Source organism: Carassius gibelio, chromosome A2 (assembly GCF_023724105.1).
Source record: "Carassius gibelio isolate Cgi1373 ecotype wild population from Czech Republic chromosome A2, carGib1.2-hapl.c, whole genome shotgun sequence".
In the NCBI taxonomy this organism is placed as follows: Eukaryota; Metazoa; Chordata; class Actinopteri; order Cypriniformes; family Cyprinidae; genus Carassius; species Carassius gibelio.
This window is the reverse complement of record NC_068372.1, coordinates 29812450-29838026: the sequence shown is the minus strand read 5'-3', so window position 1 is coordinate 29838026 and position 25577 is coordinate 29812450. Positions and strand designations below refer to the sequence as shown.

Sequence of the window (25577 nt, the reverse complement as noted above, 5' to 3'; positions counted from 1 at the left end):
GCAAACCCAAGACGAAAGGAAAGAGCAGGGAGAGCGAGCATCTATTTACTGATCAGCTTGACCAGACTCTGCCGAAGGTCGTTGAGGTCGAAGATCTTGACGTCGAGGATCTGAACGACCCTCTGCACCTCGTTCTCAGCGCGCTCTCGGTCCTCCAGCGCAGACGCCAGGTTCTGTTCGGCGTTCTGCACGCGCCGCTCCAGATCCACGTTACGCATCTCCAGCTCCTGAAACACATTCAGAGACGCACTGCCATGGATTTTGTGCTCATTTACAGCATGCTTTCACAGAAAATCAAACACACATGCTCAAAGCAGCACACACACACACTCAAGAACTGCATGAAGAGAGAAGAAATATAAACGTAAACACATGATCCTGACATTTTTTCACCGAAACTTTTAAAGTGTTCATAAAAATGTATTTGACTTTCATGGATGCCTTACAGAAAGGTGTGACATTTTAATATAATTTAACTTAAAATAATTATTTTAACTACTAAAATAATAATTTTATGCAAATGTTAAAAATGAAAAAAAAAAAACATTACTCAAATTTTTGGTAAAATTGTTATTTCTTTTTAATCTAATTTGTGAAGGCGTTCGTAAAAAAATACTTTTACACTAGTCAATATTTTAAGCTGAATGTTACAGAAATGTGACCATTTTTACTATTATTAATTGTATTACTATCATTAAAATAATAATTTAAAATTACAGTGTTATATAAATGTGACAACAACCAACTGTTTAAAACCAAAATCAATAGGGGCCAAAATTATTCATATTTATAATATTTTTTATATAATTACATTATTATTTTTAGCAAATTATTATTAAACACAAATCATTTTTATATTTTAAAATATGATAATTTTTTTAACAAATTAAATTGAAAATAATTTAATGTAAATGAAACATGCAAGAAATACAATAATATAATATTTGTATATTAAGAAATATTATTTAAAAAAATTTAATGTACAACTAAAATGAAACAATAATTTAATGCAAACAAAAAGGTGAAAAACAAACAAAAAAATCTCTACACAATTGTGATTTTTTTAAATACATATTTTCATATATATTTTGATTGTTATTGTTCATAACACTCATTCATGCTTCAGTTGACTGCTCCAGAAATGCATGACAATTTTGAAGCTAAATTAATATTAAACTTATGAAATGTTTTAATCATACATAACAATAATAAATATTACAAAGAATTAATTTAATGAAAATGTAAAAAAAAAAAAATGGTTTCAGTATCTCAACACTTGTGTAAATACATTTATGACACTTCTGTGATGCATTAAAGCGAATGCCTAATACTTCAAAATAAGTCATTGTTTTTTTACTGTTGTGATGTCCTCCACCACCTGTAGTCTGTGAATGGCTTCTTCTCTCTCCTGCTCCAGCTCGTGGAAGTTGGACTTCTTACTCTGGAGAATACGGATCTCCTGAAATGCACAGAAACATATAATCCAGCGAGGTCGTGCTGAGACGTGTGCGTCTTCTGTACGGGAGTTTGAGGAGGAGATTGCAGTAGCTGGACCGGTGACTTTCAGTAAAGTGCATCTGTAGGTCGCTGGACTCTCCCCTCCGTCAGTGTGTGTGTGTGTGTGTGTGTGTCGGCTCTCACCTCGTCCTTTGCCTTCAGCAGGTTCTCCAGCTCCTCCAGGGATTGGGTGAGCTCATCTTTCAGCATCTCGCTGGGTCCCTGACTGCCATGAACCTCCAGATCCGCCACCTAAAGACACAATAAACCAGAGCCAGCGTTACCGCTCATGATGCAAAACTCATGATTTAGCTCTCTTTCGTATGAATGGACTATTGAGAAACCTGTCTGAAAACAGTCATTATTTTGCAGCTTTAATTGAGGAGCCAGCTCTTATTGATATGAGTGTGTGTGATGTTTTGAGGCTCAGATGAAAGCAGTAGTGACTCATCAAACACAGTCAAACTTCACTCAGACTAAATCTCCAGCATTACGGCCCTCATAAAGCCCCGCTGCTGACCTACATACACATTCAGTGATTATTCAGCCATTATATTTGAATAATGCATTACAGCTGACAGTAAAGGACAGTAGAAGAGAAACTGGGCCGTGTTTAACCAGGTGTGACGCGACAAGTCTGTCAGTATAAAATCATGAGAATAAATTCTGTGCAAAATGGCAAATTCACAACTGATCAAATCATATTTGAGGTTTAAATAACACTAACGTTTAAAGGTTTGGGTTTGGATTTAAAAATAAGACACAAAGGCTGCATTTATTTGATCAAAAATACAGTAAAAACTTTAATATTGTGAAATATGATTACAATGAAAAATGTCATTACTCCAGTCTTCAGTGTCACATGATCTTTTAGAAATCATTCTAAAATATTGCTGCACATTTCTGATTATTATCAATGTTACAAAAATGAATTTTTAAAGCTAAATTATAATTAACATGTAAATAAAAAATTATATTAATAATATTTGTACATTATTTTAAATATAATGAATTTTAATTTTTAATGCTAATTAAAAAATATTTAAATAAAACAATTTTACATTAAAAAAATATTTTTTTGCTAAAAATATAATGTAAACAACATTTTTAAATGTGTAAAAATATATTCAACTTTTACATAACCATTCATGCTTAAGTGAGATGTTAAGGAAACACATTTTTAAAGCTAAATTATTAATTAAATAGAATTTCTAAAGTATTAGTATCATAAAATACAATTTTCATTATTAATAAAATAAATGTAAAAAAAGAAAAAATATCCTACGACTATAAAATTGTGAACATTATATGTAAATCTTTTTTTTGCCATCCTGACTACACACAATATAAATCAGATTTCCAATAAATAATAACTTCAATACATGACATTTTAAAGTGTAACTAAACCCCTGGTCAGAGCCTGACTCCACCCACTGGCAATATTTGAAAAATGCTGAAAAGTGGGCAGATCACAGCGGAGATAGAGGGGACGAACCTAGGGTGGGGTTTGAGCGAGTGCGGCGTGATGCTGAGACCCGCAGTGACGGATTGATTGACAGCTGCTGTCAGAGACGCTAATGGAGAGTGACTGTGACGCAAGTAGCTTTGCAACAGAGCGAGCATTTGAAGTAGAGGACTTTTCTCCCCCACTTCCACCTGAAGTGGAGGATGTCGAGGTGTTCATATCAATTTCAAGCCGCAGGCTCAAACTTTGGTCTTATCTCCCGCACCACGTCGCTTTTCAGCGCGAGCTGTGTGGAGAATCCCATCTCCACCTCCATTGAGTTGAGCCCCTTTCACACTGCCATTCCGGCAAATACAGTGGTAAAGTGTTCCGGCAATTGTTCCCGGGTCGCTAGATTTTGCACTTTCACACTGCCCGAGATATGTGCGTGCTTTCACACACAACCCGTAAAGATCCCGTAACGGCACGTGACATCAGCGCGTGACGTGTAATGTAAGAGTCGACAACACTAGGCATGTTATACTTTCACTGAAGCAAGCGATCGATCTCGGCGTCAGCGAGGAAAGTGAGGAACTAACTGATCTCTGCTTCATTACAGTTTGCACATATTTTTTCATCGCGAACGTTGATCTTCCTTCAAAACAGCCGGTAAAAGAGTCGCGCGATAATGTGCGTCATCACTTAGACACGGAATTAGATCTGGCTTTTGTTCATACAGCGCTCGTCCCGGGTTTAATCTGGCAATGTTACTAGGTCCCCGACCCGGGTTCAATGCGGGAATCAATCCAGGGAAGTGGTTGCTTTCACACAGAATGCGACCCGGCAATGTTCCGGCAATATGACGGGTCCGACGTGCAGTGTGAAAGGGGCTTAGGAGAAGCAGTCCCGTGTAAAATGCAGTTTGCACACTGCAGCTCTAGACGGGAACTTGCGGTCTTCCAGGCCAAGCACATGCAACCACTGGCGCCTAATTTTAAATTCTGCTGGTAAACTATGCAGTCCAGCAGTGCTGTCGCAACCAGCAACACACCTCCGTACCATCCTGACCACTGTACTAAATACAGATAAGTCTACGCTAACTTGAAGATCTAATTAACTATATAATTGCTATGCTAAATAGATGCTATAATAGTCTATCCTGGTCATTTTCAATACTCGCAATTCCAACTCCTGACTCACAACAGTGATTTTGACGGAACAAGATGGTTTTATACTGCCAAGGGTGTGGTAGCTCGTACCAAGGGGCGTGGTGAGCTGGAAACTGCTTCCGTCACATCCAACAGGAAAAATCAACTGCAGTAGCCACCGTTCAACCTGAAGAGGGCAGCACTCTTTTTTTACACCATATATTGTAGAATTAAACACTTTATACTCAAATGTCAAAAAAGTTACTCGAATCAATGAACAGCACTAATAAAGCCCCATTCTTATAGATCATTAACTAAAAAAAGTTGGTTTAGGGTTTAGTTACTCCTTAAGCATAATTGTTTTTAATACAATAACTTGACACAATACATTTTATTTGATCTATTTTAGCTACATATACAAAGAAAACAACAACAACAACCTGGGTTGATCACTATACTAACCTGAATATAAATACATTTATGCCATTTCTTTATATATTTTTGTTTGTTGTGGAAACAGTGATACATCTTATTTTTCAGAAATTTCAAAAGAACTGAACATTTATTTGAAAAAGTGGTAGCACTTTATTTTACAGTCCTGTTCCTCATGTACATACTATGTACTTATTATAGTAATTACAATAACTATGTAATAACTAGGTACTAACCCTGAACCTACCCCATGTAGTTACCTCGTGTTACCAGAACTTTCTTAGATAAATACACTGTAAGTACACTATAAGTACGTTAGTACACGTACTGTAAAATAAAGTGCAACCGAAAAAGTTTTTTTTTTTGTTTCTCAACCCCATCTTTCACTCCCTCCACAGTAAACATAGTGCAAACACATTAACACACACTCTCTCTCTCTCTCACACACACACAGAGACATACACAATCTCTCTCACTCTCACGCTTGCTCTCTCTCTCTCTCTCTCTCTCACACACACACACACACTCCCTCTCCCTTTCTCTCACACACATACACACACTCACACTCCCTCTCTGTCACACACACACACACACACACACACTCTCTCTCTCTCTCTCTCACACACACACACTCTCTCTCTCTCACACACACACACACAGAGACACACACATCTCTCCCACTCTCACGCTCGCTCTCTCTCTCTCTCACACACACACACACTCCCTCTCCCTCACACACATACACACACTCACACTCCCTCTCTGTCACACACACACACACACACACACTCTCTCTCTCTCTCTCTCTCTCTCTCTCTCTCAAACACACACACACACAGAGACACACACAATCTCTCCCACTCTCACGCTCGCTCTCTCTCTCTCTCTCACACACACACACACTCCCTCTCCCTCTCTCTCACACACATACACACACTCACACACTCGCTCAGGATAAAGAGGAGCAGCTCCTAAAGGTCTCTGGCACTCGGAGGGCCGTAAGAGACAATGGCTTATTTTTAACCGTGTAAAGTGTAAAAAGTTTCCAGTCGAGGGTCTGGCAGCTCCCCCTGGTGATATTACACTTCTCCTAACTAGGCCACTGAAAGTAGGATATCACTGTCCTACAAACCACCCCACATCTCTCTCTCTCTGGTCCCGTGAGACATGAACCATTTTCCACCACCTGGTCGCCTGTTCTGAGCTCAGAGACGCAGTCGTTCAGCGACAGAGAGAGAGAGAGAGAGAGAGAGAGAGAGAGCACACATGAGATGTGAGAGAAGTGAAAGAGTGCTAATGACAATCCACTCAGATCGATGGAGAGTCCCATCATTCTGACGGTTTTCTGCTTTTGATTCTCACTTGGACTTGAACCCAGTTCTTAAATCTCTGGAAATTATCGAGCAGGTCAAATAAATAGGATTTTTTTTTTTAAATTTAAGGCAGGGCAAATTCATTTGTGTAGCACAACTGATACACAGTGGCAATTCAAAGTGCTTTACAAGATTATTATTATACAATTATTATCAATGTCACATAAATGCATTTAATTTTTTTTTACAAAATGCAAAAAATAATTATTTTATTAATGTCATGTGAAAAAGTAAAACATTTATTCAATTACTATATATAATTAATAACCATAAAAAATCCATAAGAAATAAATTTGTAAAAAATAAGTAAAAAAAATTAAAAAAGATTTAAATCTTTTTTTGTAGTGAATTTTGAAAAAAATTTTGTGAATTTTAGAAATCTCATTTGTCAGTATTAAACTGTATTTATTCTATCAGCATAAGCATGTTTTCCCCCCAAATAAATTCATTTTTCAATTCTATGTTTAAAGGAAAACTATTTAGTTTAAACTAGCAACCAACATTACAACCTTTTTTGTATGTTTACACATCATAACTGTATTAAAAACAAGTTTTATCTCATGCACATTTCATTTTTTATATTGTTTTAAAATAGTTTTACAGTAATTCTCTAAAACATTTTATCATAGGTATAGTTCAATATAGTTGATTTTTTTATAAAAATACTCAAAAGTAAATTAAAAGTATTAATAACATTAATAAAAAAAATACTGTATCTCATTTTCATTTAGTTGAAAACTAAAGTACTAAAATAACCAAAAACAAATAAACGAATCAAAAATTACTCAAAATAAATGTTTCCTGATATAAAATAAAATAGAACTTATTTACTTCAGCTGGATGCTAAGGCAACATTTGTCATTTTAAGTGGAAGTACTAAAATTAATAAAATAAAATAAAAACTATATACAAAATTTTAAAAAAGACAACTAAAAATGACAAACAAAATTACTAAAACTTGAACCAAAATTAATGTGAAAAACAATTTGAAATATGAACAAAAACTAAAAATGAATAGATTTCTTCTATTTTAGTTTCTCTTGCTCACTCCACGATGCATCCAGTTTGAAAGCAGCGTGTATTTTCACCTGATCTCGTAATCTCTCCGTCTCCTCCTGATACGCCGCCAGCTGTTTCTTCCACTGCTCCACGTTAGCGTTAGCCTCATGCAGCGCGGCCACCAGTTTAGCATTACTGTCCTGTAAGGTGAAGAGCTCGGACTCCAGATTCATCTCACAGATCGACCTGAAACACACAGAAACACTGACCACTTCAACCCATGCATGAGAATACAGGGATTGTTTCTTCAAAATGCAGTAGATTAATTTATTGAAGCCTTAATGCTCTGTGCAAGCATGCACTATATAAAATAGTAAATGTTTTACTGCGCACATTTAATCAGATAATCCTAGCATGTGAAAATTCAATGCATTTATTTATGTACAGTAATTCAAGCAGATGCATTTTTTTTTAAAGAGAGGACACTTTAAAAAAATGTTTTCATAAAGGGTTAAACAACAGCAAAATAGAACCAAATTTATCTGAACCCAAGGACTGAAATGACATCATCAAATTGATAATTGTCATAAATAATGTGCTTTCCCGAGGGGTCAAAGGTCCGAGCTAAAACGGAAACTTTAAAATAAATTAAACCGTAATATTATATAACAACATTTAAAATATATATGAAAAAAAAAAGACTAAAAAATAAATATATTAACATTAAAATTAAAATATAAATTAAATTTAGAAATAAAAATATAAATTAAAAAAAATATATAAAATAATTCAAAATAATAATAAAACTATAAAAGTAAATAAATACTAAAATAATTTTCACATTTTTGTTGACAAATAGTATCAAAAAAGCTAACTACTAAAGTTTTCAGAACAGCATTTTTATTCAACAAACTAAATAAATATTTATTGTTTTCTTTTTTATTTAAAGAAATAAAAAAAATAAACATCTAAATTTTAATTTAGTTTGGCTTGACGGAATAAAAATTTATAAAAACTACATAGACATTTAAAAAAAGGACAAACATACATCAAACTTCCTAAAACTTAAATATAACAAATTAAAACAAAAACTGAAAATATAAAAACAAAAACTGAGTCCATATATTAATAAAAACTACAATAGTATCTCAATTATACTAGAATATTAGTCGAAACCAGAAATACAGTGCATTTAATAATCAATTAATTACTAAAATGTATCTACTAATAAACACTGAACATTTAAACTGCACATAAGGCAGCGCTAGATCAACTTTATACTGATATAATTATGTTTCTACATCTATTCATGATTGAAAAATAAAAATTCAAACAGTGGCTTTAAAAAAAACTTGTTTTCATGACAAATGTATGCAAACAGACACCAAATAATGAAGTTATGTGAATATGTAATTAGTGCATTCAACAAAATGTTCATCTCTAAAGTATTTTTTTCTAGTTAACTAACAAATAAATTTTATGAGGTATATATAATTTTACGTGAAACAGTTCTTCTTTAAATAGAAACACTGATTGATCGATTGCATGATACTTGACAGTAAGTTGTACTGTCTCTTTAAAAGCCTTCTGATGTTCGTTCATGCTTATTTAATGCTTTAATTAAACTCCACTGCTTGGTTTAATGATTTCAGCTTTCTAAAACTAACCAGGCCAAACCAAAAATGCAGAAATGCCAATGCATCACTAGTTTGCATGATGCAAGTGTGCTGGAGCTGGTTGCTATTCAGTTGCTAATGTGTTCAGAACTGTTGCAACAACGACTCGCATGATAAAGAGGCCTGGAATCGTAGGCGTTCAGGAAAGCTGAATTTAGGGGCATTTTATGAGGTCTTTCAAGCAGGAAAAGGCCTATTATAGTGTGAACAATGGCTGTTAGACTCTGTCTTCACAAATGTGCAACAGTGGACGTGTGGTCCGAGAGCGCCGCTGAAGTCTTACCCCTCTGAGAGCATCTTCTTGATGCGCTCCTTCTCCGAGGACAGAGTAATGTCAGCACTCTGGCTCCGGAAGAGCTTGTCCTCCGGTCCGTTCACACACATCGCTGGAGGAGACTGCAGCTCGTCACACAAGTCCTACAGCGCACACACACACACACACACACACACACACACACACACACACACACTGTTATCAGATGAATCCAGACACACTCACAGCTCAGCGTCCGTCTGACTCACTTCAGGATAAATCCATTTAACTGACAACTGAGTGTCACACTAAAAAAAAACAGAACTACATTTCTAGCAAAAATATATAATTAATAAATAATCATATATAAACTGCCATCTGTCAGTTGTGTGATGCAGGGAATTACTGTTTCTGTAAATGCATAAATGATGGCATATGATGAAAGTAATAGGTCACAGATACTAATACTAATATTTCTTAATTTTATTATTGTAGTAATATATTACAATTGTAATGTCTGATTACAAAATGATACAAACAGAATTTAGTCAGTAATTTATAAAAATGTGAAGTACATTGCTTGTGTATACACAAACATTACAAATTATAAATACATAATGTATATGGATTATCTATCATGCAATAGTTATAAATATATAAATCACTTATTGTGTGTGTGTGTTTATACACACACACACACACACACACACACACATACATACATACATATATATATATATATATATATATAAATTCACAATAAAAAATATATTAGTTCTTTTCAAGGCTGTAACTCTACATTCAGTTAAATGGACTAATTTATTTAATTTATTTCAGTTACACAATAATTATATAATACATAATGTATTTTATATATATATATATATATATATATATATATATATATATATATATATATATATATATATATATATATATATATATAAATTAATGCTGGGTAACAATTAATTGCGATTAATCACATGTTGTTTATATATGAAATATAATATATATATAATATAATATAAATAAGAATATAAAATATATACACATAGATACAACATTTTCAAAATATATACTGTATGTGTGTGTGTGTATACATGATAAATATACAAAGTACACACACATATAATATGTAAACAAACACTTTTATTTTGGATGCAATTAATCGTTGTCCAGCACTAAAAAAAGAAATCTCTCTTTCTCTCTATATACATATATAGAGCTGCACGGGTAAATATGATTTCTTGAAAGTTTATTACTAACCTGTATATAAAATATCAATTTTCAAGCACAAATGGAACCATTGATAAATGACCCAGTTTTCAGCAGGTGAGTTTATAAACACATAATAAACTCATTCTCAGTCTTATTATAGCAAACAGTGAGCATGCACCATACTGAGCAGAATCATATCGTTACAAACACGCCGGAGGTGAAATTATCATAACACAATTTTCAACCATCTTATTTTGATTTGGCCATTTTACTCCATTAACACTGGCAGGAATGAACTATGATTGGTTTCTGGTTTCTGGTGAACGCCGTCTGTGTCACGTGTGAAGATGACCTGATTTTGCTCCTGCAGAAGCAGAGGACTCTACAGGGTTCACCGTGGGACTAGTGGTGTGTGTGTGTGTGTGTGTGTGATAAATCACAAACCCCATTTACTACATCAACAGAGGATGTTTCTATTCCCACTAAACTCTGAATCGTGCCGCGCTGCTCATGCTGTGTGTGTGTGTGAATGTCAAACTCACCTGAGAGAACTGACAGCGTCCGGATTGAAAGCATTGAGAGAAAGTGATAAAACATACTGTCATTCCCATTATTTATCGTGCACAGGGGAGACATTATGTTTACACATCTCTACAAATTTACCTGCCATCTTTTGGTATCAGAAACATTTAGTGCCATTCAATTAAAGACCAATAATATTGAGTTTAATATAATTTTATATGGGGGAATGGTACAACTTATGCAAAATATATAAAATATATCATTGATTTAATACTTTAAAAGCAGCCTTCAATACTTAAACCTATTTTATTTTACCTAGCTGCCAAAGCAACTGAACTTATTTTAGTTTCATTTCATTTTCTAAAACAAATGTAATAGTAATAAAAATTAATAAAATAAAAAAGACATAAATTAATGCAAAATTACAATTTTTTTAATAAAATTTCTACAACTTTAAAATTAAATGAAAATAGAAAAATACAGAAAATAAAATAAAAAAATAGTAAAAAAATTCTAAATATTAATAAATCTATAAAAGCATCTCAATAATATTAAAATAGCCCTAAGCAGCTGTTAAAACAATACTTGAGTCTTCTGCTACATAGTTGAATACTTGAAATAATGCATTATATGCTTCAAAAATATTTATTTATATTAAATATTTACATATTTAAAACTTCCGTTATGTAATACATTATTTTTTTAAACATTTAAATACATATTTAGATATTATTTTACATATATAAATAAATATTTATATAAACATATTACACAAATATAAATTTTAAAGATTAAATCTGTTATTTCAGTCACATGAAATAATTGTTTTATTTCATAGCTAGTTTTACGATTTTCCCTCAGTGAAACCTCACGTTATCAAAACTTCAGACAGCAGAAAAAATACATGGCATTCGAACATTAAAAACTTAAATACCTCAAAATGTGTTTTTTTGCTGAAGTGACCTCGCTTCGTTTCCTCTGACCTAGAGAAATCTACTGCATGTGCAGAATAAGTGTCACTCCGGTTTGAAAACAGTCAGTATTTGAGATTGATAACAGTATTTGCTACTCTCAAACGGTCTTGTTCTCACAACAGGAGCGAGACTGAATACGTATGAATGAGTAACTGAAGGAAAGACATTCCTGGGTCCAAATCAGGCCTAAAATCTCTTTTAGGAAATAATAAACTAAACTTATGCTCAGATTTTAGTTGTGAATCTTGATTGTATCTAGATTTCAGTGTCACTCTGGTTCATGACTGAAATGTGTGTGAATGCAACCATGTTGCAACCATGTTTAACCCTAAAATAGGAATGCATTCTGCTGCTGAAGACTGATTCAGTCCTCTCAGATTGTGTAGCGAGAACAGACAAGGACAAAAGCAAAACTGAAGTGAATTGTGAAAAGTTCAGTGTGAACAGCAGAACAAACGGGCTCTCATCAGGTCAAGAGGTCTGGGTCTTAAATGGCCCTTTAACAGCCGGCTGACCTGAAAACACAAGCATTTCGACATCATTCTAGAAGACAGACGCTGACAGAGAGCGGACAGGATGGCTCCGGATAATTTTATCACTGTCCTAGTTCTCCTCTCACTTCCCAGTGAGACGAATGACCCAGCTCTTCCTGCTCTAGGATTACAGTAACCCTTCACTTACCACACACACACACACACACACACACACACAAGATCTGTCAGATGTATGCTGCTTGAAAGACGCGTGCGCACTGATGTAAACAAGCACGCATGAGAAGCACATGAGGAACGCGTGAGAGACGCGCTGAATGAAAGCACATTCACTCTCTGACAGCAGATGGCGCTAAACTGCAGAAAAAGCAGCCCTTACCCTGAAAACCCCATAAATAAAGCAGCTGCACTACTTTCTAAACCATATTTAAATCATTTTAAATAGCCGTTCAGATTTGTGTATTCACTATAATGTTCATCACAGAGCCAGATACTTAAATATTTAGACTTAATAGGCTATTTATTTTCTAAAATCCATTTTAATCTGGACTACGACATGCCCTAGATATTGTTTGCAAGTGTTTTGATTCTTTATTGTTCATTCACACTTTACATTAGGGCTTCATTAGATAACAAACTGCCAATGAAAAATGTGAACATGCATTAATCTTAGGTATTCCAATATTTAATAACACATTGTTTGAATCGAAAGGTGCAACTGTGTTATTTAAAGAGCTATTTTTTAACAAAGATTAATAACTTGTAACAATTGTAGCTATTGTGAATGTTAATGCATTAACTAAGTTAACTAATGAGATCATATTGTAAAGTGATACCTGTGGGTCTTTATAGTTCTTTTGCACTTTAATCGGTGTAAAATTTTTAACTTTTTATATTTTTTCTGTATTGCATTATTTTATTTAAACGTTCAGTTATTTTTGCTACAAAAGAAAAAGGTTATTTAACCTGTTATAATGTGTTATGACCACCCCAAAATTGCTCCTTTTCTATAGCAGTTCCTGGGGGGTCTTGAATTTTAACAGAGGCTTGAGTCAAAAATGGCAAAAAAAAATTTTTGGATACAAAAGAAATGATGTCACACCTGAGGCGCGGCGATGCTGAGAGCTGTGGTGTTCAGCTCCATCTTGTCCTGTGATTTCTCTCTGGCCAGACGTGCAGCTTCCCTCACCTCTTTAAAACGCTCGGCAAACTGCAACAAAAACACATCATTCTGTATTACATAAAGGGTGATGCAAGTATTTCCAAACATGTCTGTGCAAAACTATATTATGTTGGTTTGCATCCTCCTTCTTAATCTGATTTGAAGCATTCATGTGTTTGAACAGACACAATGCATTTTGTGTCGTTTCTCTGTAAGCGGGACATTAAAGACGTTCACACCTGGTGCAGCTGCTGCTCTGTGGCGAACCCGAGGCCGTACACGGTGTTTGCTCTACTGTCCGCCCACTGACCGAACTTCTGAGACGTCTTGGTGAACGTCATGTTGTGGCTGATCGTGCTGTTGATGATCGCCTACCAAAAGAGAGGACGTAAATCACAGAAAATTCAGAGGAAGCACCCATTTAAAAGAAAACAGAAGGGATAGTTCGACCCAAAAATGTAAATAGTCGACGGTAGACATTGACTTCCATAATATGCAAAAAAAATATATACTAGGCTGGCTATAGAAACTCTGTCTGGTTACCAACATCTTCATCTTGTACATGTTTTGAACAACTTGAGGGCGAGTAAAATACGGCAAAAAAAGACTTTTACACAATACATGCACGAATACCAGAAAGGTTTGTGATGCAATTATCTGTAAATCACGGTTTACACGGAGATGTATTCCCACCTCAACAGGATGATTTAAAAACATCACGGCTCACATAACATCTATTTTTAATGACAACGTCTAACTTCGAGTAGACCAGGATTGAAAGTGCATTACTGTAAACACAATTTATGCTTGTTTATGCATAGCGCTGCTATTATATTGTGCTGTTTGGGACGGTTTCTGAAGACTAAGTGTGTATAAACAAGTTATAAACATTAATATTACTAACTAAAATAGTGTAGCACAAGCTGGTGTAAAGAGAAGATCAGTAACACATGCTGAAGACTGAACCGCAATCGTTCAGGTTAACACTTATGACCCCTGAGAGAGAGTAAAACATGAAAGCTAATAACTGTGATGATACACACTTCAGATGACATGTTGAATCAATGAATCATAAACAGCTATAAATGTCCCATGTTTTTATTAAAACCAGAACAAATCAATAAAGCTGCAGAAAGATGATCACAACAACTCAAGCCATCATGATGACCAAGAGACGCTTAGAAATGATGTTTTAAAAAATATACTGGATGGTCCTGTAAAGTGTAATGTATTTCTGTGATGCTCCGCTGTATTTCCAGCATCATTCCTCCAGTCTTCAGTGTCACATGATCTTCAGAAATCAGAATAATATGATGATTTTCTGCTCAAGAAACATTTCTGATTATTATCAGTGTTGGAAAAAGTTGGGCTGCACAACATTTTTGTGGAAACTGATACAATTTTTTATTTTTCAGGATTTACAGATGAATAGAAAGTTCAAAAGCATAGCATTTATATGAAATATATATATTGTAACATTATAAATGTCTTAATGTCACTTTTGATCAACATTATTTAATTGTTAAAAAATAAAAATTATATAGAGAGAGCGAGAGATAGAGGGAGAAAGAGATAGAGAGAGGTAGAGAGAGAGAGAGAGAGAGATAAAGAGAGAGAGAGCGAGAGATACAAAGAGCGAGAGACAGAGAGCGAGAGAGATAGAGAGAGCGAGGGAGAGAGAGCGAGAGAGAGAGAGCGAGAGAGAGAGAGCGAGAGAGAGATAGAGAGAGAGCGAGAGAGTGATAGAGAGAGAGAGAGAGAGTGAGAGAGCGAGAGAGAGATAAAGAGAGAGAGAGCGAGAGGTAGAGAGAGCGAGAGAGAGATAAAGAGAGAGAGAGCGAGAGGTAGAGAGAGCGAGAGGTAGAGAGAGCGAGAGAGAGTGAGAGAGAGCGAGAGAGAGCGAGAGAGAGATAAAGAGAGAGAGAGCGAGAGAGAGTGAGAGAGAGCGAGAGAGAGATAAAGAGAGAGAGAGAGAGATAAATAGAGAGATAAATAGAGAGAGATAAAGAGAAAGAGGGATAAAAAGAGAGGGATGAAGAGAGAGACAGAGAGAGAGAGAGAGGCTTTTTCTATCATACTGCAGTTTTACTAAAGAGGACATTCCCCGTGATGAAGGTGCTGCAGATCCTCTGCTCTGTGTCGTAGCAGCTCCTCGAGTCTCTCGCTCATTGTTTCATTCTCTCTGATTCTCTAATGACAGCACGAGTCATGTGACTGCGGATTACCACGGTGACGGCCGGAATCAGAGCTGCGCTGGACTCCTGATAGTGAGGTCATCCTGAATCCAAATGTGGGTCAGTTTAAAGGTGTTAGATGAAGCCGAGAACAACTGAGATTTACTGGCTTCGGTGAGGACGGTCTGCTCCAGTCAGGAGTTTAATACGAACGCTGATATCACTGTAATCAAGAGATCAGACGGGCAACTGTCCAGAGAGGTGAAGGTCAATAGCAATGCATCAGATGAATTTACAGGATAAATACATATTTGAATGATTTCTGAAGATCATGTGACAGTAAAGACTGTAGTAATGATTCAAAAAATTCAGCTGCGCATCACAAGAATAAATTACATTTTAACAGATATTTAAATAGAAAACTGATATTTTGAATATTTCAGTTTTTACTGGATTTTTCATCAAAGAAATGTAGCCTTGGGGAGCAGAAGATACTTCTCAAAGTAGTGTGCAAATAATTTTTTCCCACCGCTATGGAATAAAAAAAACAAACAAAACAAAACAAAACAAAATATATATATATGTAATTGCAAATTTTTCTGTATTTGTCCCAGTTTTTGCAAATTTTGCAAATTTTTCTGTATTTGTCTGTATTTGACTCAAAATACAGAGTAGATCAAACTACGCAGAAATGCTAAATATATAATTTATATCTCACAATTCTATGCTGCAATTCCCTTTTTAAAATGTTTATCCTGAGTCAGAAACAAGCTTCCATGTTAATCTGAACAGCTCGTAAAAGCGAAAAACAATGTCATTGGTCACTTCAGCATGTCTAAGAACAATCTGTGTTTTGTTTCTAAGAGACTATGGTATCGCCTGTGCTTCCACTTAGACAGCTCTGATTCGCTCCATCAACAAGTATTGATTATCCCGACAGGATGCAAGTCATGCAGCTCTGGCGTTTCCAGCACTCAACTCTTCTTTAAGAGCATCTCGTTCGCTCTGATATCAGGTGTTGAGCTTTTAACCTTCCCTTCAGTGTAAATCCCCTCGTGGGGAGTATTTCGTTCTGGCTCTAATCACATCGACTCAATCACCTTCTGAAAGCTTGTAGCTGATGGAGATGTTTATTACGTTACTCTACTTCCCCTCCCTCTTGACTCAATACTTAGTGTTAAAATTAATATTATCGATTTAATTGCACTGACACTATTTCCATAAATGATGAATTTTGCATTGCATTATTGAACCGGTTTGTTTCATAATTTATGAACGTTGCAACATTGATGCTGCTATTAAACTGAACTGAATAAACTGAGCGGAATTGTAATCGTAATCAATTAATCATAAACCTAAAATGAGAAGGGTCTCTATGCGATTATAGTATACACATGATATCTCAAGTTATAGAATTATTAAATTCCTTTTATTATTTACAAAATACATTTATGCAATATTATGCATTTATACATTTATGCAATATTGCACAATTTAATTGATGTTAAAAATACTTTGTTTATCTGTCACAAAGTTCAAGGAAGATCAGATATCTCATACTTTATTCTGATCCCAGATGTTTGAACGCTTCTTCTATACAGCATTTCTTAGAGGGTTTTACATATGAATTGAGGTTGATGCTCAGATTTCCATCCTGAGCATCAGTCCAAACGTGCTGTAAACCAGGGGAGGAGCGCTCACCTTGGTCCCGCCCACACTGATGATGCGGTAGGCGTGTCTGTTAGCGTCGTAGAAGAAGGAGACGGTGACCGCATGCTTGCTGGCCGGGATCCAGTTGCGTTTGGTGGCGGGATCGATCTGGAACACATGAGCTCGAGTGCTGAAGATGGGCTGTTCCCTGCGACACACACACACACACACACACACACAACACATTAGTGTGTGTCCACAACACGACAGACATACACCTGGAAATACACAAAGATTCTGAAATGCTCATACACCTGGAATAAATAGAGAATAAATATATAGTTTATCAAGAAATATTTGAACAGCCTGTTGCTTATGAAAGTCAAGACAGTGGTGTAATTGCTGAATGATGATAACGAGAGTGGAATGAGCTGATGCCGTATCTAACTCCTCACGACGGACTGACTGAGCTCAATCTGAAGTCAATCTGGCATCTGAAGCGCTTCGGTCAAACTCTGTGTTATGGACGTCTAACAGCTCAAAGGCTTTCCGACCCCCGACAGCTGCATTTTTAACCTCTGTACCTTTGGTTGCACAAAAAAATGTATTTAATAACCCAGAACTCCCAAACACAGAAAATGTAAAAAGAAATCAATAATTCAGAGCCTAGTTTTATGTAGAAAATGTTTTTTTGTGCCATAAAAGCATGCAAAATGCATGCATATTAATTAGATATTAGATAATGCCTCATTTGCATTAAGAAATAACATAAAATAAAGAAAACAATCTTTAATTTGGTTGTTCATGAAGCTTCAACTCTTATTTTTTATTTCTTTCTTTGTTTTTGAATCTATTTTCAGAATGACAATATTCAATATATTTTTCATGCATTATCAGCTGAAAAACACATTCATTGCTCATTGAGCCATATGTTTTCGTTTACATTTTAAATAATTAATTTGCAATATTTGCTGGACAAAAAACTTTGGAGACCCACAATACAAAAAAAAAATCCCTAATATATATAATTTTATGTATGTATATATATATATATATATATATAACACATACATATAAAATACATTATCTCTTCCACAGATTCCTGGTCAAGATGGACATCATAAAAAAAAAAAAAAAAAAAAAACAAGAATACAGGAAAAAAAAAAGAATAAAAAAAAAAGTAATATATAGTAGATGGATACATGCACAGAACATTGCATGAAACAATAAGATCATATCAGGAAGAGGATCTGGAAGAGTTGGATTTCAGAAATGCATAATTGAATAATCTTAATGCAATGAATCACGAGAAGGAAGAGTGGAAAGATGATCCTGCTCTTTCCAGAGATGACCATTACTGTCCGTTACATTATAAGATGCTGGTGTTGGCTGGTGTTTCATCTGAGAATATGAATAGTGACATGAACAATGTCTAAAAGAACCGTTTGAGGTTTGTGTGACCACAGTAGAAGTTGAACTATTAGTCCTGGACCTCTTTTGAGGAAAGCTTTCATTATTCTCCCCTTCAGCATATCAAGAGTCACGAGTGAACGCTGTTTTTCTGATTATAGATGATATACAGATTAAAATTACGAGCTCCTTCAGACGAAAGGTCTTCAACCAAAATTTTCGCACACTAAAAAATAAATACGACCTCACATTGTGTCAATCATGTTTACACACGGACTCCGAAACTTTCATCCATTATAAAAATCCAGATCAGGTTTGATTTTCTGCGTTTTCACATCTGTCGCATGCATTCTGAGATAGGAAAGGATGGTGAATACAGAAAAACGCATGCTGTGTGCAAAGACCTTAACATGTCTGTCAAAGAGCTCTACATCACGTGTATTTGAATCAGGAAAGAAGGAAAAAAAAAGTTCAATATATCTGGCTATTTGTCTATTATTTTACACACTTACTGTGTCAATACTAACAGAACACACTCAAGATCAAGAACACACTCTCTCTTTTCAGCTAAGACTACTTTTTTAGGGAAATTTTGAGCAATATTGCAGTCGAATAAATGCAATATTTTTTGTTCAACAACACATTTGCTATTGATCTGTAATTAAACACATATATTGGCCACCCTGATCTCTAGACATCGAAATCACCATCAGTCACAAGAAAAAACTATATTCAACTATTTCAATTCACTGAAATAACATTGTTGTTGTTTTCATTTTGAAATTAAATCTATACACTATTTAAAAGACTGGGGTCAGTAAGATTATTAAATGTTTTTAGAAAGTCTCTTTTGCTCATCGAGGCTGCATTTACTTGATTGAAATACAATATAAACAGTAAAAAAAGTGAAATATTATTACAATTTAAAACATCTGTTTTCTATGTGAATATCTGTTAAAGTGTAATTTATTTCTGTGATGCTCCGCTGTATTTTCAGCATCATTCCTCCAGTCTTCAGTCTCACATGATCTTCAGAAATCATGAAAATATGATGATTTACTGCTCAAGAAACATTTTTGATTATTATCAATGTTAAAAACAGTTGAGCTGCACAATATTTTTGTGGAAACTGATACATTTTATTTTTCAGGATTCACAGATGAACAGAAAGTTCAAAAGAACTGCATTTATTTGAAATAGAAATCTTTTGATCAATTGAATGCATCCTTGGTTAATTAAAATATAAAATCCTTTCAAAGATCCTATACTGACCCCAAACGTTTGAACAGTGACGTTTTGAGTAAAAAGTACTGATTTATGAGTTACAAACCAAGTTTTGAATCTTAATTAAAAACATTACCTTGTAGTAATCTAATGAAACCTGCCACTGTATATTATGAATATTGCTGCTCTAACAAATTGCTTTTGTTCCTCTTTTGTAAGTCATTTTGAATAAAAGTGTCTTGATGAATTCTAAAATGTAAATGTGAATCCTCTCTGCAACAATGGTTGAACAAAAAAACAGTCTAAAAAATAACTGCATTTGTCTAAATATTCAACAAAGAGGCTGATGAATTTTAGTTCGATCACTCAAGTATCCGTCTAATCCTTCTGCATCTCTCCACACACACACACACACACACACACACACTCGAGGATTTGAGATCACTTTCTCCTCCTGGTCTTACGGACGCCACCTCGCTTCTTATAGCCTGGCCTGAATTCCCAGAATGCCATGGGGTAAGTCTCCAGGCTTCACACACGACGGGTCTCTGTGATCAGCGCAGCGCCTTCATCTGTCAATTTCTCACCTCGGGCTGATTACGAGGCACCCAGTAACGAGCCGAGGGGCTGTTAACTATCTAGCGTGAGAGATCGACCGCCGTTAATGACTTTCAGCAGGAAACCAACTGCACCGGGCACCAGATCAAGCAGAGCGACCCACACGTCTCAGACCTTCATTTGTAATCCATCAATGCAGTTTGTAACATGTCGACAAACGTGTCGCTGAAACATTTCTGATCATATTATCATAAAACTAAAGTTTCCTGTAGAATAATGTGTGCTAATGAATCTCGAGCATTACTGTAATACACTATGCTACTGTTCAAAAAAAATTTTAATAAGTGCAATTCTTTTATTCATCAAGGGTGCATTAAATTGCTCAAAAGTAAAGGCATTTATAATAGTAACGTTGCACAAGATTTCAAATAAATGCTGTTCTTTTTAACCTTACTATTTATCAAAGAATCCTGGAAAAAATTAAATGCATCCACATGCATCCACAAAAATATTCAGCATAATAGAATTATTTCTGTAGATCATGTGACGCTGATGCTGAAAATACAGCTGGGTATCACGGGAATAAACAGATATTCACATGGGTTCTACATGTAATTTCATGTTAACCTTTCAGCAATGCAGCCGACTAGGAAAATAATACATGTTAATCAAATGTAATCGCTGTATTATCTCTAAACACAACGGCAAGAGACCATTAGATGCTCACTGTTATATTCTACACTGGGTGTGTGTGTGTGTGTGTTTAGAGATCACTGAACCCTCAAGCTTTCCATTTGCATTTCAGCTCTAATTGCCTTTTTCCAGATTTATGTAATTAGGCAATTACTAGGAATTGTTACTGAGAAATTAACCTCATGCTGCATCTTTATTCTAGAAGTAGGATATACAGAAAGACACTAAATAATCTAGTGGTCGACCGATATATCGGCCGATAATTGACATTTTTCAAATATAGGCATCGGCCGATACGTTTTATGCTTGGCCGATGTGTTCGAGGTGGGACTTTTATTTTGACGGTGCTGAAAGCAGCAGCGCCTGACCACACACAGTGCTCACACAGTCTCTCCTGTTCGTCGTTGTTGTTAACATTTCTGTCTAATACAGGTAGAAGTCTAACTAATAATCCGATAGAACGGTTTAACAAAGGAATTAATGTATACAGAAAGTATTATAAGAATTGCTTTTATATTAGGCCTATTTAATACTTTCTCATTTGCTGACAGAATTAAGCTTTATTTGAAAAATATGATTCCCGATGCACACAAACTTCCTTTTTCAAAATATTTCATTTTTTATTAAATATTTATTTTTTTGTGAAAAATACTGTCATCTAAAGCATAAGCATTGTTTCTTTTACACATTTATTTTTTAATCCAGTCAAATGATTTAAAATTTCTTAAATATTAATAATAAGAATTTATAAAATCATATCGGCTTTATATCGGCCACACTGCTTTCAAAGATATCGGTAGTCAAAAAAACACATATCGGTCGACCACTAATATAATCTTTCACTGTGCTCACCAAACATAGAGATATGATTTTAAATATTGAAAATTAAAGGAATAGTTCACCTGTTTGGACTCTAATTCTGACGGCACCCATTCACTGCAGAGCATACATTGATGAGGCACTGATGCAATGCAACATTTCTCCAAATCTGATGAAGAAACAAACTCATCCTAGTCTTGAATGGCCTGAGGGTGAGCACATTTTCAGCAAATGTTCATTTTTGGGTGAACTGTTCCTTTAAATCAAAGTGGGATCGTTTGAAGGACAATCCAGCGAGAAAGAAGAAATTAGGCCAGGCGTGTTCTGACCCGACAGCATCACACCTTACTGAACTAATTAACTGCACCATCACAACTCTACTGATTTAACCAGTGAAGGTCAAGACAGCTTTATGATCATCTATAAAGCATCCAGCACACTGAGATGGACACTTGAGACACTGCAGAAAATACATTGTACAGTCGTCAGGGCAACTGAAAAAAAAACACAATACTGGCTGTTTTATAAGAAACATCCTATGACCTTTTTCATCTTCGGTGTCATTTCTCCAAGAGATTAATACAGTACGAGAAGAAATCTCTCTTTATCTATGCAGTCATAATTCCTGCATAATAAGCCCTACAAAGAGCAGGATAAATGGCTCATTCCATTAAAAACAGGTGCTTTGTCCATTTTACAAAGTGATTCTTGCATGTTCTTGCATTTCTCTATGTGCCGCTTTACAACAGTCTGTATTTTTTAATGCTCTATAAAATTAAAGATGACTTGGCTTGAAGTGCATCAGTGTTATTTTAGCATCACTGACATGCTTTTATAGTTTTTATTAGATTTGAATAATTATTTTTTCATTTTTGTTTATGTCTATCCAGTTTTTATTACAGTTTTAGTTATTTTAGCAAATCAAGTCAAACTAAATTTAAATCAGTTTAAAGGAGTTTTAAATAGATTTTATTCTATGTGTATTTTTATTTTAAGTACAGAAAGGTTTATTTATTTTGGTCATAGTTACTATAATAACCCCAAAATGCATTGTTTAATTTTTAATTTTCAGAAAGCAAGCTCTCTGATTTACACATTCTTAATGATGAACAATGAGACATACACAAAATGACATGTTTATATTTTAAAATGCATACACTCTTAAAATTAATGGACACTATATTAAATTTGCAACATTGCAAAATAATAATAAACATTATTTTCTCTGTAGATTCTGTAAAATGATTGTTAGCAGTTGTTTTAAAAATAGATCAAATAATCATATTGGTTTATTAATAAAAAATAAAAAAAACACCTTGAACAAGGGATCTGATAAAGATATTATATCATGACCTACCTCTCTCTGTGCAACGGAAACATTCTTCTTACTGGACAGATGAGGGTCTTTTTCTGCCATTAGAAATGAGAAAAAGAAAAGAATTAAACATAAACCCACCCAAACAGATATAATTTAAATAGTGAGAAAATTCATGACATATTTGGGTCAAGCTAGTGGACTCATTCTAATAATGCAAATAATTATTACATTTTAATATGAATTGCTTTTATTTAATAAAATGTATTTATCATGTCCATGAGTCTGATTTTCTACATCAAGATTTAAATGTTAAGTGTGTGTTTCTGGTCACCATGCAGTTCAATCACCTTTCAGCTTTCTCGCAGGTCACTTTTTTATACGAGTTGAAAAAAACTTCATGTGTAATGATAATATTTCACACAATTAAAGAACGTTGTTTAGATGTATCATAGCATGTTATACTGTGTCAAATCCACAAGTATATGATGACTATCTCCACAGTATAAGTCAATATTTGCTTTGAGATATATAAGCGGTTTATATCATATGAAGTCTCTAACGCAGTTGCAGTAACTAAGCGCTCTGGCAAGTTCTCCTGGCTTCAGTTTCGCTCAGTTAAGTTCGTATAAATGCGACTCTTACCCCATGTCGTTGAAAACACACAGGATGTCAAACTCTCGTTCCTGTTCTGGAGCAACTGTTCGCAGCCTGTAGGGTGTAATCCGCGTCTGGACTCTTTCTATGCGGCATATATGTGCATGGCAGCACGAGAATGCAACAGCCGCAGAAACTGAACGTGATGACCGAGAGCGCGCGTCAGTTCCTCTTTTCCCCGCGTTTGTCTTTGGTTTTAGTTCAGCAAGCACGCGGACTCGCGGGAAAGGCCCGCTGGCTGCACGCTCCGCGTTCTATTGCTTCCCGCAGCGACTTTGATGACGAGCCGCGACTGTTACTTTGTAACCAGTTTGGCTTTGATGTCCCGCGCCTCCCGCCGCTCTGTGCTCGAGCGCTGCCGCTGGCGGGTATTTTTTTAAGAGACTCGCGCGCCGCCGCCCAGCGGACAAGAAGGGGAACTGCAGCATCATTGCGGCGCCTCTCGCCCTCTAGTGATTAGAGCGAGAAGATCCGTTCATCATTGCAGACATTTGTGCTGATGTAACCCTAATGAGACACCACAAACCTTCCTCGCCTACAAACTGCAGTAAAACTAGTTTTCTGGACATATTATTATTTATATATTATTTTGGTCACATATGTTTAAAGATGTGGCCACTGTAAAAAAAAAGTGAATGCATGCATGTAAAAATTAATACCGACTAAATTCATGAAAAAGTATCTTTAAAAATATGGGCACTGTTAGAAACACACGCACATTGTTTTTTCTAACAATGGCCAGTTAACTTTTTCATGACTTCAACATTGTGGATTCTACATTTTCACATGCATATATTTATTAAGTGTGTATGTATGTTTGTGTGTATATATATATATATATATATATATATATATACACCGTATTTTCCGGACTATAAGTCACACTTTTTTTTCATAGTTTGGCTGGTCCTGCGACTTATAGTCAGGTGCGACTTATCAAAATTAATTTGACATGAACCAAGAGAAATGAACCAAGAGGAAACATTACCATCTCCAGCCGCCAGAGGGCGCTCTATGCTGCTCAGTGCTCCTGTAGCATTCACTGAAATCATGGAGCGCCCTCTCGCGGCTGTAGACGGTAATGTTTTCTCTTGGTTCTTGGTTCTAAATAAATGCGACTTATAGTTCAGTGCGACTTATGTTTTTTTCCTCGTCATGACGTATTTTTGGACTGATGCGACTTATACTCAGGTGCGATTTATAATCCGAAAAATACGGGTATAATATATATATATATATATATATATATATATATATATATATATATATATACACACACACACACACACACAGTCTATGGTGTTATGATAATAGAAACAAAGCATTTTTCAGAAAAAAAAAACCCTTCATAAAAGGTTCTTCATAGTGAAGGGACAGCCATGATTTGTATTTTTATATATATATATATATATATATATATATATATATATATATGCAAATATAATACATATGTGTGTGAGTGGACCTTTCATAAGGTGTAACAGCAAGTAACATGTAATAAGAGTGTGTCAAACTAATTCAACGTCCAATAATTAAGTCTGACCTTGTGTGACCTTAGATAAAAAGCACAGTAGGTTTAATGTGTGATCGATGAAAACGCCACATCAGACCTGCTCTATCACTAAAGAGGATGACACATTACAGCAGGGAGTTTCTGCAATTAATACAAATATCTGAAAGACTTTTGCATCGAGCAAAACCTTTTCTAATTTTCACTTCAACTAAATTGAGACCACAAGAAATCAGTTTGGGAAAAGAAAGTAAATGCCAGAAGTGAACTGTAATCTAGGACACAGCAATTTAAATATGCAATGAAAGTAAAAAAAAAAAAAAAGAAGTTGGAATTTTATTTGCATTTTTTAATTCTGTGGTAGAAACTGGCATGCAT

General features: G+C 35.0%; 1 protein-coding gene across 2 annotated transcripts; it reads right to left on the bottom strand.

Moving 5' to 3' along the window:
- Positions 1-31: 31 nt before the first annotated feature.
- LOC127938269 (homer protein homolog 3) lies at positions 32-24080 on the bottom strand. Of its 2 annotated transcripts, none has more exons than XM_052534747.1 (10): positions 23678-24080; positions 23075-23127; positions 17065-17221; positions 13429-13560; positions 13130-13237; positions 8853-8986; positions 6983-7139; positions 1642-1749; positions 1358-1459; positions 32-227 (listed from the first exon to the last, which is right to left on the bottom strand). In XM_052534747.1, exons 2-10 carry the CDS (start codon positions 23095-23097, stop codon positions 42-44), a joined length of 1107 nt encoding a protein of 368 aa, XP_052390707.1. In that variant the 5' UTR covers positions 23098-23127; positions 23678-24080; the 3' UTR covers positions 32-41. The 2 variants fall into 2 exon arrangements, with proteins under 2 accessions (XP_052390707.1, XP_052390717.1); XM_052534757.1 differs by having other exon boundaries at positions 1379-1459.
- Positions 24081-25577: the final 1497 nt, after the last annotated feature.

What these genes read in the sequence shown, in the direction of transcription:
- LOC127938269 (XM_052534747.1), bottom strand. Translation starts at nt 23,097, where the DNA reads ATGTTTCCGTTGCACAGAGAGAG. An exon ending in TCAGTGTGGGCGGGACCAAG is followed by an intron (nt 13,561 to 17,064) that starts GTGAGCGCTCCT and finishes CTCTTTTGGTAG; the next exon opens with GCGATCATCAACAGCACGAT. An exon ending in CAGAGCAGCAGCTGCACCAG is followed by an intron (nt 13,238 to 13,428) that starts GTGTGAACGTCT and finishes TTTTTGTTGCAG; the next exon opens with TTTGCCGAGCGTTTTAAAGA.